The sequence below is a fragment of the Fundulus heteroclitus genome, unplaced genomic scaffold (genome assembly GCF_011125445.2).
Source record: "Fundulus heteroclitus isolate FHET01 unplaced genomic scaffold, MU-UCD_Fhet_4.1 scaffold_63, whole genome shotgun sequence".
NCBI lineage: Eukaryota > Metazoa > Chordata > Actinopteri > Cyprinodontiformes > Fundulidae > Fundulus > Fundulus heteroclitus.
The window spans coordinates 1,885,847-1,898,966 of record NW_023397066.1 but is presented as its reverse complement, the minus strand read 5'-3'; the positions used below and the strand labels follow the sequence as shown (position 1 = coordinate 1,898,966).

At 39.4% G+C, this 13,120-nt stretch overlaps 1 protein-coding gene across 1 annotated transcript; it reads left to right on the top strand.

The window, feature by feature from the left end:
* The first annotated feature begins 1,551 nt into the window (after positions 1-1,551).
* Positions 1,552-7,616, top strand: LOC105923265. Its single transcript, XM_021314647.2, has 3 exons — positions 1,552-1,607; positions 2,105-2,189; positions 5,537-7,616. The coding sequence occupies exon 3, from the start codon at positions 5,959-5,961 to the stop codon at positions 7,540-7,542; it is 1,584 nt and encodes a 527-aa protein (XP_021170322.2). The 5' UTR covers positions 1,552-1,607; positions 2,105-2,189; positions 5,537-5,958; the 3' UTR covers positions 7,543-7,616.
* The last annotated feature ends 5,504 nt before the right edge of the window (positions 7,617-13,120 follow it).

Below are 13,120 nucleotides of genomic sequence, written 5' to 3'. Positions count from 1 at the left end.
TGCTATTTAGTTTCATTTTTCTGTATCTCCTAAACTGGTCTGCCTGAAAGGTAATTTCACCATGGCAACACATGGTGACAATAAAGTCTTCTTGATTCTTGACCTATCATAACTAGCATTAAAATAATTTTTAAAATTTTTAAATTGTATTTTAATTGGTAGGTTGTACATTTTTCATTATCCTTTTTAACTGTTTATATTTAACTTACAATGTCGGTTTATTTTCATCAAAAAGTGAAAAACAAATCAAGGAAGTTATTAATAACATGCCTTGCACAGATACAAACCAGCCAATCGAGAGTTTCCCCCATTGCTCAGCAAATATTTATTCTTCCTGGAAGTCCACATACTACGGTTTTCAAAGAAGTCCGAAATGTGCTATTAATCATTTGAATGAAAAGTAAGAATATTCTGGTCAATTTAGAATTATTGAACTAAGAATTTATCCTGAAAAAGGTCAACTGAATTACTGTCTTTTATTTTTTTTTATGTTTACTGCACAAGAAAACACTTTTCACAAACTTAAACATACACACACAACTGAAACCACTTTCGTCATTTAAACCTTTCTACCCAATCCTCACATTTAGATGTTAGAATAATAATGTCTCCTCAGAATTCATCCTCTAAGTTGATCCATCATTTGTTTTATCCTTAAGACTTAACCACTCTTCCGAACTCTTTGCTGCATAGCCAGATAAGTTTTGTGATAAAAGGTAACTTAATTACATGTTTTGTGAAGTTCTACCTAAAAGGAAGTAAATTATTGTTTTACTTCCTCGGGAAAAGGCCAGGTTTTACATATTTCTTAATAAAGTTGAATGAGAGCCAGTTTAGGTCTGGAGATTTTTGTTTCATTTTGAGTAAAAGTAGGTGTGTCTCTGCAAGTCTTTCTATATAAACAGAAGCAACTGTAAACGATCACAGTACCTTCCCTAATTTTCTCTGCAGAAGACTGATAGGTAAGTTTTTTGCAAAATTACTCATTTTGTTTATTTCATTGCTGCCTTTAGATGTGTATCTGCCAGCACACTTGTCTCAAATAACTGGGCTATTAGCAGGACTCTGTAGGTCCCGAGTACCTGCTGAGGAGTTAATTCAGCCAATTGTTTTTAGTAATGCTGAACCAGAGACAGTGGCGCAGTGGGTAGCGCTGCTGCCTTGCAGCAAGAAGGTCCTGAGCTCGAGTCTTTCTGCATGGAGTTTGCATGTTTTCCCTGTTCATGCATGGGTTCTCTCTGGGTACTCCGGCTTCCTCCAAAAACATGACTGTTAGGTTAATTGGTTTCTCTAAATTGTCCTTAGCTGTGAGTGTGTGCGTGAATGGTTGTTTGTCCTGTGTTGTCCTGGCGACCTGTCCAGGGTGTACCCCACCTCTCGCCCAGTGAAAGCTGGAAATAGGCCCCTGCAACCCTATGAGGGATTAGGCGGTTTGGAAGATGGATGGATGAACCAGAGACATCTTAATGTTGTCATTAATGTTGTTTAACAAATCTTATCAAATCACATCCTAACTGTAACTAATTTTCTAACTTTTTTTAATTGACCCAGTTTAGCACAACTCAGCACCCTGCAGAACCTAAACATGGGGAGAAATATCGATTAAGGTGTGCACGACTTATTTTAATCTATGCAACTTCTTTTTATAAATGCATTAATGAACTTTTGTTAAAGTAATGCTTTGGTTTAACACTTTGTTCTCACCACAGCCTAAATCTACTTTGTGATCCAATTTCCTCCCACAATGAATAATTATGATGATGATAATAATAATAATAATAATAATAATAATTATTATTATTATTATTATTATTATTATTATTATTATTATTATTATATTATAATTTGCATGTTAGACTTTTTTTAATTTAAACTTTAAGCACATTTGAATCAAACTGATTTTACTAATGATTCCTCTTATAGAAAAGCAATTAAAACCTTGATTGCTTTGCTTTTTATGTGTTTGAGCTATTGCTTATATACATTAAACGTCATTTTATTTTTTCACAATGGCCCTGATTTCATTTAGAGATACTTAAACATAATGTACATTCACAGCACAACAGGAAAACTTTAATAGGTTCTATTTGCTTTTGTATTTCAGAAATTTGGCCAAAACAAGACCAAAAATACCAAACACTTTGAAATCCTTTGGCACAGGAAATATTTGTTTCCAACACCCAACCAAGGTTTGTTGTGATTCATCTTTAAAAAAAAAACCTAATGAATCATTTGCTTACCTGCAGTAAGATGAATATATCTATATCATCAACTTTGTTGAAAACTAAAAATATATCTTAGTGGATTCTGACTAAATGTCTTTTGTTGGTGTCGATATATGAGAGACCTGTAGGGCTGGGTATCCATTCAAATTTCAAGAATTGATTTGGTAGTGATTCTTAAGATTTAGAATTGATTATTTTTGTTCCAACCTCAATTTGAATTGCTGGTATTAGTGTTTTGTTTTTTTTAGTGGTTATCTGAAATACATGTAGTGATGCAACATATTAATACTAGTATCACATTAACATTGACAGCAAGATAATAAAGTAATGGGAGTTAATGGCAGCTGTAAGGACCAAGCCCTCTCCCCAAATGTTGAGACAACTTCTTTTCCCAAACAAGCTGTGGGGGGGTATACCCATAGAGAGGACACCAGATATATCTACAGCTCCTATTTGGTGCATTATAGACATATTACATTCATGATGTATAACTACATAATTATCTTAAAATTAAATGTCTACCTCCCAGAATGGGGTGTGAGCCGGAAATGTCAGCCTGACATATTTTAACAGTGAAAAATGTATTTTTCTAAATCGATCTTTGATTATATGAATCGATCTATAGTAATAAATAAAAGAATAGATTCAGAATTGGAAAAATTATTTTTAGCACAGCCCTAAGTAACATATAACATAATTATCATATAATTATATTTTTAACCAACATATGTTAGGAAGGTCAATTGTCATAGAGTCACAAACGGACTGAGATATCTAGTCATATTCAATATGTTAGAATAATATTGAAAACTTAACTTACTTAAATAGCTCCATCAGAAACACATTGTATGGAATACTTCCATGCAGACTTATGTTCCCATGCCTTTATTTCTTTTAATTAAAATTATTTTTCCCTATTGTTCCTCTATTGTTGAGGCGGCTAGTCGGAGCTGTGGCCGCAAGGTTGTCGGTGCATGTCGCGGCGGCAACCCTCGAACACGCTGGTGGACACCAGCGGTGAGGAAAGCCGTCAAGCTGAAGAAGAAGTCCTACCGGGCTTTTTTGGCCTGTGGGACTCCGGAAGCAGCTGATGTGTACCGGCAGTCAAAGCGGCAGGCGGCTCGGCTGGTCGTGGGAAGAGTTCGGAGAGGCCATGGAGAAAGGCTTCCGTACGGCTTCGAAGCGATTCTGGTCCACTATCGGGCGCCTCAGGAGGGGGAAGCAGTGCAGTACCAACACTGTTTACAGTGGGGGTGGTGTGCTGCTGACCTCGACTCGGGACGTCGTGCTTCGGTGGGCGGAATACTTCGAAGACCTCCGTAATCCCACCAACATGTCTTCCATTGCGGAAGCAGAGCCTGAGGACTCTGGGTCGGGTTCTCCTATCTCTGGTGCTGAGGTTGCAGAGGTTTTTAAAAAGCTCCTCGGTGGCAAGGCCCCGGGGGTGGATGAGATTCGCCCTGAGTACCTTAAGGCTCTGGATGTTGTGGGGCTGTGTTGGTTAACGCGGCTCTGCAGCATTGCGTGGACATCGGGGTCAGTTCCCCTGGATTGGCAGACTGGGGTGGTGGTCCCCCTATTTCAAAAGGGGGACCGGAGGGTGTGTTCCAACTACAGAGGAATCACACTCTTAAGCCTCCCTGGTAAGGTCTATTCAGGGGTTCTGGAAAGGAGGGTCCGTCGGATAGTCGAATCTCGGATTCAGGAAGAGCAGTGTGGTTTTCGTTCTGGCCGTGGAACACTGGACCAGCTCTACACCCTCAGCAGGATCCTGGAGGGGGCATGGGAGTTTGCCCAACCAGTCTACATGTGCATTGTGGATCTGGAGAAGGCATTCGACCGTGTCCCCCGAGGGATCCTGTGGGGGTACTCCGGGAGTATGGAGTACCGGGCCCTTTAATAAGGGCTGTCAGGTCTCTGTACGACCGGTGTCAGAGTCTGGTTCGCATTGCCGGCAGTAAGTCGGACTCGTTTCCGGTGAGAGTTGGACTCCGCCAAGGTTGCCCTTTGTCACCGATTCTGTTCATAACTTTTATGGACAAAATTTCTAGGCGCAGCCAAGGTGTTGAGGGGATCAGTTTTGGTGGCCTTAGGATTGCGTCTCTGCTATTCGCGGATGACGTGGTCCTATTGGCTTCATCAGGGCGTGATCTACAGCTCTCACTTATCTTGGGGTCTTGTTCACGAATGAGGGGAAGATGGAGCGGGAGATCGACAGGCGGATTGGTGCAGCGTCTGCTGTGAAGCGGGCGCTGTACCGATCCATTGTGGTGAAGAGAGACCTGAGCCAAAAGGCGAAGCTCTCGATTTACCGGTTGATCTACGTTCCTGCCCTCATCTATGGTCACGAACTTTGGGTTGTGACCTAAAGAACGAGATCCCGGATACAAGCGGCTGAAATGAGTTTTCTCCGTAGTGTGTCTGGGCTCTCCCTTAGAGATAGGGTGAGGAGCTCAGTCATCCGGGGAGGACTCAGAGTAGAGCCGCTGCTCCTCCACGTCCAGAGGAGCCAGTTGAGGTGGCTTGGCCATCTGGTCAGGATGCCTCCTGGACGCCTCCCTGGTGAGGTGTTCCGGGCACGTCCCACCGGGAGGAGGCCCAGGGGAAGACCCAGGACACGCTGGAGGGACTATGTCTCCCGGCTGGCCTGGGAACGCCTTGGGATTCCCCCGGAGGAGCTGGCCCAAGTGGCTGGGGAGTGGGACGTCTGGGCCTCCCTACTGAAGCTGCTGCCCCCGCGACCCGACACCGGATAAGCGGAAGAAGACGGATGGACGGACGGATGGATTTTCCTTACTTCCAATAAAACACAGCATTTAAGATTAAAAGCTTACATCATATCAATAAAAAAACATTTTCAACATCTTAAAAGTAACTTAATCTGATAAACAAGCCTCACATGAGCACATACTTATATGTTTTGGACAGAAAAGTAGTAAAGTGGAGTTTAAGAACCTGATCTAGGGGCACATCAACATGTGACAGGAGGAAGCTGGAATTGAACCAAAAACTTTCAAATAGAAAACCCCTTCTCCTCCCACTGAACAAGAGTTGCCAATGAAAAAGGTTTGTCATTGTTTTTTCATTGAATTTATTTTCTGGTACTAAATCCCACTTTAGCAAATATATGACATGTGTCATAAATGTTTAATTATTTCTAAACCTTTCAACCAGGAAAGCCCTCAATAATAGAGGATTTTGTATAATTTATGTACAGCTTAGTTTCTCAGTGTCCATGAAAACATATTTAATGCACATGTACCTCATAATTAATTAGAAAAAAAGTATAATTTTTGTTGCTGTTTTCTCAGGTTTGACTGCAGTCAGATTGACAACAAAGAAGAATCAAGACTGACAACCAAGATGTGCTTGTCACTGATAATAACTGTCCTGATTGTTGTGGTTCTGATTCTCTTGTTACTCTGGAAAAACATTATCACTCTGAACGACTTACTCAAAACAGGAAAGAGAGTTTCAGATGTAGTCATCCCAGCATTAGACAATCCTAAAATATCAGGAGCCTTAACACTGACAGTCAGTGCAATTTACATTTTATCAAGCCCTCTAACAACGACTTTGTTGACTGTTGTTACTGCAACACTTTGGTTGCACTGGTTCAACATCCTTCCACTAAGAGATTTAATTGAAATAGCCTCAGACTATTACCAGTCAGTGACCACAGGACCAAATCAGACCTGCACTGATTCAAAGCCAGAAGCTAAACGTCTGGCTGATGTTGTTAAAGAAAAAAGCACTCTTCTGCCATCACAAAGTGGTTTTATTCCCACTTTACAAAATTCCAGTGGAAACAAAACGAATTGACATTAAAGGCTGCAAAAGTTTCACTTTTGGAGAGAAATCCAGGAACTGTAACAGAAACATCATGGTCCTTGGAGCCTCAGGTGCTGGGAAGTCCACTGTCATCAATGCAATGGTAAATTACGTTCTAGGTGTTAGATGGGAAGACTCGTTTCGGTTTAAGTTAGTGGATGAAGGTCAGTCAAAGTCACAAGGTCAGACTTCAGAAATCACGCTGTACAAACTTTACCACCAGGAGGGTTTCAGAGTGAATTACTCTCTGACTATTGTTGACACTCCAGGCTTTGGAGGCACTGGAGGTATAGACAGAGACCAGGAGATCACAGAGCAGCTGCGTGACCTCTTTACTAATCAGGAAGGTGTCGGTGAAATTGATGCCGTGTGTTTTGTTGTTCAGGCTGCTATAACTGAACTGACATCAACACAAAGATACGTGTTTGATTCAGCCCTGTCAATCTTTGGCAAAGACGTGGCAGAAAACATCAGAGTTCTGGTGACGTATGCAGATGAGCAGCAGCTACCAGTTCTAGAAGCCCTCAAAGTGTCTGGTGTCACATGTCCTCAAAGCAATGATGGGCTGCCGGTTCACTTCAAATTTAATAACTCAGTGCTGTTTGCTTCCAACAAATTCTCAGCTGAAAGACGAATGATTGGGCTTGAAGAGAAAACCTTTGAGTTTTGGAAGATGGGAATAAAGAGCATGGCCAGTTTTTTTGATAGTCTAACTGACATCAGAACAATAAGACTGACAATGACCAAAGAGGTCCTGGAAGAAAGAAAACATCTGGAAAATATTGCTGAGGAGCTGCAGAAGCAGGTTAAACTCGGCTTAGCCAAGATCGAGGAAATAAGAATGACAAAAGAAAAACTACAAGAGCATGAAGCAGAAATCAGACAGAATGAAAACTTTGAGATTAACATCAGTGTGATAAGAACTGAACAAGTTGATATTTCTCACACTGGACAGAACATCACCAACTGTCTGCAGTGTCATGTTACCTGTCACTTCCCTTGTAACATACCAAGGGATGAGGATAAAGAACGGTGTAATGCAATGGGGAAAGATGGATACTGTAAAGTCTGCCCAGGGAAATGTTTCTGGACCGTGCATTCAAACGGGAGCTTCAGATGGGAACATACAGAAATCCATGAAAAAAGAACATTGAAGGAGCTAAAAGAAAAATACGAGAAGGCCTGTGGGCAGAAGGTTACTTTGGAAGAGCTGATGACAAATCTGATGTCTGATTATGAATCTAAACAGTATGATGTGGTGAAACTGATTGCAGAGGCTGCAAAGTGTCTGAACAGACTGAAGGAAATAGCCTTGAACCCAAAACCCCTTACCACTCCAGAATATATCAACATGCTGATGAAAGGAGAGGAACAGGAGGCCAAACCAGGCTGGAAGGAAAGACTTCAGTCTCTGGAGAAAATGAAAGAAAAGGCAGAAATCATAGCTAAAGTAGAGAAGGGAGAGAAACTTCTGTCCTTACAGTAATCTACTGATTATACCGAGCTTTTAATGACAACTTTATTTTGGCATTATTCTTTCCCCTGGAAATTATAGTCAGGTATTTTTATTAAAATATTTATTTTTAAAGTTTTTTCCATTTTCCATTCAATATTTTTTTTTATATATTTTTGGAGATTTTAATGACCATGTTTATCATTTTCTTTCTTGGGGCACAAATGGGAATTTCTTCTACTCATGTTACTTGGGTCCACTTCAAGTTTATGTAACTAATGTAAAAATAGATTTGGGACTGTTTTACTCCTTACTGTTGTTGGGAAATCGAATTAAATAAGTAAGAAAACCTTTAAAAATTACTATAGATAATTAGTGGTGGTAAAAGGAAAATGATCACATTCTCAGGCTCCAGTAATATGTACACTTCTGGAAAACTAATTCTATTTGGTTTTATTATGAACAATTTTTCTCAACTAGGTTTTTCATGTAGTGTTGAATTGGCTTTGCATAGTTATTTAAAGTTTATTGTTGCCTTTGAAGATCATAATTTATGTCACTGTGTGTTGGGAATGGGCAAAAAGGAAATTTCATTGTCAGTGTGTTGCATTGATGACAATAAAATGTATCAACCTTAAGTGAAAAATTAAAGCTGTCGCTGCGTTGTTCGTTCTAAAACAATAATTCTCCAACCAGAAGAAAGTAGGTGGCCAAAGGTGGTTTGTAATTGAACACACTTCTGACTTTATTATTTGACAACACATGCAGTTTATTTCTTGCAAAGATATAGACCAAATCTAAACTGTTACTTTTTTACAATTCAAATGTAAACAAAAGTTAGTTTGTCAGACAAAGAAAATCTTACTTCTTCCTCTTAATTATTAAGGCAAAGCAAATTTATTTATTCATATAGCACATTTCAGTACAGAGACAATTGAGAGGCTCTAAAAGTTACTACACTAGTCACAACTTTTCCGAATATAAAAATTAAATAAATTTTGATACCAAATTAATTAAAAAATATCCTTAACATTTAAAGCAAAACAGTATTGGATTTAACTTATAGTCTCCAAGAATTTTGCAAAAATGGCCACTGCATTCTGGCCCATAATCCCTGTGTAACAACACATGTATCTGAATAAGCGGTCAATACAACAAACCTTCAACGTCCACAGACATAAACCTCCTAAATAAATTAAATATCAACTTATAAAGCAACCAAAGTCATTTAGAAACATATATCATGTTCATCAGTAGTCCATAAAATGTCTTCTTATTCTTATAAAAATAGAAAAACATAAATCGAAAAGATGAATGTTTAATAGTTTTGCGTCCTTTTTTGTACATATGGACTGTGTGCATTCATAAATATTTGTATTGCGTATTGAGGTGTTTAACATCAGCTCCCACCACAAGCCATATTTTTTGATATGATTCTCTAGTTCATTTGTTCGTGTCTTGACTCAAACACGCAGGACTACTCCATGTGTATCTACCATGGTTTCTGTGATGTGTCCATTGATGCAAGAGCTTCTTGGTGCAGCTTTGTTGACAAGAATAACAACATCAGCTGTGGCAAAATTGCTGCAGAATTTGTTCCACTTCTGCAAATCCTGTAACATTGTCAGGTACTCTTTTATCCATCTTTCCCAAAACAGGCCCACAATATACTGGGCTTGTCTCCATTGCCTTCGAACACGCAGGTCCTCACTTTTGAATAAACCTGGAGGAAGCACAGGTTTGCCTTTTATTTGGAGCAAATTACCTGCTACTCTGCTTTAACATACCTGACTCCAATATGAGCTCATTAGCAGAGCTCTGCAGAGCTTGGCTGCATGCTAGAGAGGTAGTTTAGGCATTTAATTCAGGTCGCTGGGCAAAGGACATCTAAAAGTTACAGGTCACCTGTAACTTTTAGAGGTTTTGAGTTTGAGACCACTGTTCTATGTCATTGGCATTCAGAAGAAAGTGTGACAGGGCGGGCATTCAATAAAAATTCCATAAAAATAAAAAAAAACTGTATGCAAGGCTTCATCATCTAGTACTTGCTAAATCATCTAGTACTACACGTTTTACTTCCTGCACCAGGCGCTCCCACGGACATGTCCCTTTTACACATAATTATTGCAACGCTCATGATTAAGAGTGACCCTCTATGATTGCTGAGCGGATCAGGCAGGGCCAGCAGGCCAGGCCACCGTCCTGTTCACCTTCTTGGGGAAAGAACATGTTTTACATGTTTCTTTATAACGTTGAATGAGAGCCTGTATAGGTCTGGAGATTTTTGTTTCATTTTGAGTAGAAGTAGGTGTGCCTCTGCAAAACTATCTATGTAAACAGGAAGAACTTTTAAAAGATTACGGATCTCTCACTTATTTTAAGAAGAGAAAATGATGGCTGGAGAAAATCTGTTCAAAACATAAAGAAATCTCATGCTGGTATACAATTTTTAGAACAGAAACATGTTTTCATGGAAAGGGTTACAAATTCAGCAATACCCCAAACCATTACTGACATCAGTAATTATTTATAATCTGTTACTGTAAATGTTAAGATCCTGGCAATAATGTTGACAACAAACATACAGAATAAAGGACTGAATACAGAAGAAGAAAAAGTTTAAAGTGAAAACATTTCAAATGTGTTCAAAAATGGAGGTGGCTTTATAGAATCAAGCATGAAATTGTTGATTTTTTATGGAAGTATTTGCACACTTTTTAAATTAATAACTCTAGATTTGAATATAGTCTTGGCTACAATTTAAACTGTAAGCCCTTAAACCAAAAAAATCAACTATACTTTTAAATTCGGGCTTTGTCAAAATCATTTACTCAAAGATAAATATCACAAACTTACAAAAGCATATAAACATGTGCTGAGATAAGAAGAATCAGCTTTGTTTAAACAGACAAAGACAAACCTGTTAATGAAGCTAAAATATTTTGTGAAGCAGACTTTGTGGGTTTTGTTTTAATTCCCATTAGATCTTTGTAACAAGTTTTGTGTTTTCTGAATCAAGTACTTGTAACCCGCCTGGTTAAAAGGTTAAAATAAAATTAATTTGGTTTAAAACGGTTATTTTGAAAACCAGAAGTTATTTCAATGGTAACACGAAGTGATATGTAGAAAGAGGGATAGCGTTTTTCCCTCGCTCACTGATGCACAGAGCGCAAGTCTACTCTCATGTTGGTTTAAAAAAAAGAAAAATAGTAAGGAGAGCGTTGAAGAAACACGTTTTTTTTTGCTGTTTTTCCTTTTTGATGTTAAACCTCTTGGTCAGGTCTTTTGACTTCGTTGAAATTGATGCATCCAGCCTAAATGTCCAACGAGGTTGATGAGAATTGATCCATTGATGGCGAGCCTTCCCAGTCGGATCGTGAGCTCTACCACATCATTCACCAGATTCTGTGGTAGGATTCTGTCAGTTCGTTGACAGACATCAAGAGAACCTACTTTGGATACGATCCCTGACTTGACTTATTTCCCTGACTAAATGACTTACGGACTTGAACAATTATTGAAGTTGGAAGCTTCAAATTCAGGAAGAACATTCTACAGAAGGACATTTTATTTTCTTAGTTTTATTTTGGGCCCATAGGTATGGTTATTTTTGTATTGTACACTTTTCAATATCTGTTACTAAAGGTACATTTAACTACAAATACCTGTGTCCATCACTTATTGCTATCTTCTCTGCTCCTATGAACCTAGAGCATTAGACGTGTACATACCCTGAAGTGGGTTACACGGTAAAACGTGGCGAGCCAGCCAGGAGCTTTGAATAGCAATAACGTATCCTTAAGTATCCTTTGAACATTTTCCAAAATGGATGCAATCGAAGCAGAAAGTGTTAAAATTTTCAATGCCATCATTGTAAAAGGTTTGACAAACACCCTCGTAGATGAGGAGATCTTTGACTATATAAACCAGTTTGGGTCAATTAACAGAAGTATCAAGGTTTCAGAACAAACCTCAGAGTTTTTTGGTAAAGTCATTTTGGAGTTTACATCTGGCATTGCTGTGGAGACACTTGAGAAAGATTTACCCTTTGATAGAAAAAATTATTTGAACCCTGATGTTGTCTTTCACGTTGAGGCTCTTGCTGGTGTTTGCTCCTCTGAAAAAGGTACCGGACTCACCAAAACATTTCTGTCAGACCTACGAAACATTGCTAAACTCAGTGGCAAACCTTTTGAGCACCTGTTACGTGATGAGCTCGCTAGAATGACTGGTTTTATTAGTGAAACGTTTCAGACTTCAGAGTCAGAGCACCCGGAGCCAGTAGTAGCACCTGCTGAAACAGCTCAAGGCCCTGTCTCCCCTGATGCCACTGAAACTCCTTCAGAAATGGATAGGCAAACCCAAACTAGTGAACCTCCAGGCCCTACTTTCAGGACAAATGCCACTGCTATGCCCACTGTTAGAGCATCAGCCCCATCTTTTCAACCTTCTCCTGAACAGATTAACCCCCCTGAGGTGCAGCGTGTTGTGGTTTAACACATTGTCAAAAGTTCAGACCTTCTCAAATGCACGCACCTGCCAAACTCAGATCATTTTCTGGCATAGTACCCTGCCCAGATTTTGAGGTTGATTATGACACTTGGAGAAGCAATATTGAATGCCACTTAGCAGACCCCACTCTTTCTAGTGCACAGCTTGTAAGGCGCATTGTGGACAGTTTGCTGCCTCCTGCCTCCACTGTAGTCAAGTCACTTGGTCCTCATGCCAGTCCAAAAGCTTTTCTAGACCTTCTTGACTCTGCTTATGCTACAGTGGAAGATGGGGATGAGCTTTTTGCTCAGTTTCTTAATGTCCACCAGAACTCAGGTGAGAAACCTTCTAATTATCTCTAAAGATTACAGACACTGTTGAATCGAATCATGAAAATGAAAACAATTCCCCCCCAAGATTCAGACAAACAGCTTCTAAAGCAGTTCCGTAGAGGCTGCTGGAACAATTCTTTGATTAATGTGCTTCAGCTTGAGCAAAGAAAAGATAAACCGCCCACTTTTACGGAGTTTTTACTGCTTTTGAGAACTGAAGAAGACAGACAAACTGCAAAAGCAAACCGAATGAAACAACATTTAGGGTTTCAAAAACCAAAAACACAAGCAGCAGCTCAAATGCAAGAAGCATATCTTTCAGAGTTCTGATATGCAAACATCCTTCTCTGAACCTCCATCAGTCATACAACAGATCCAAAAACAGATTGTCGATCTCCAAGCTCAGATTGCTGCGCTATCAACTCCAAAAAGAGGAACGTCTGTTTCACAAAAATTTGTAAAGAAAAAGGAGAAAGAAAAACGAAAACAGAGACAAGTTAACAAAACTTACCTCAGAATCCACACCTGTTACAGCTAAAACAAAACCAAAACCATGGTACTGTTTTGGCTGTGGCGAGGACGGGCATATTGCCACAAACTGTAATGATCCTCCCAATCCCACTCTTGTGTCTGCAAAAATAACTATACTAAAGGAGAAGCAACAAGCTTGGGAAAAAAGACAATCCAGACCCTGAAAAACAGTTAAACTGAACAATGTTTCTATTGAGGGACAAATAGGAACAAACAAATCTCAAAGTCCCACAAATGAACCCCAAACCAAAAGCTAA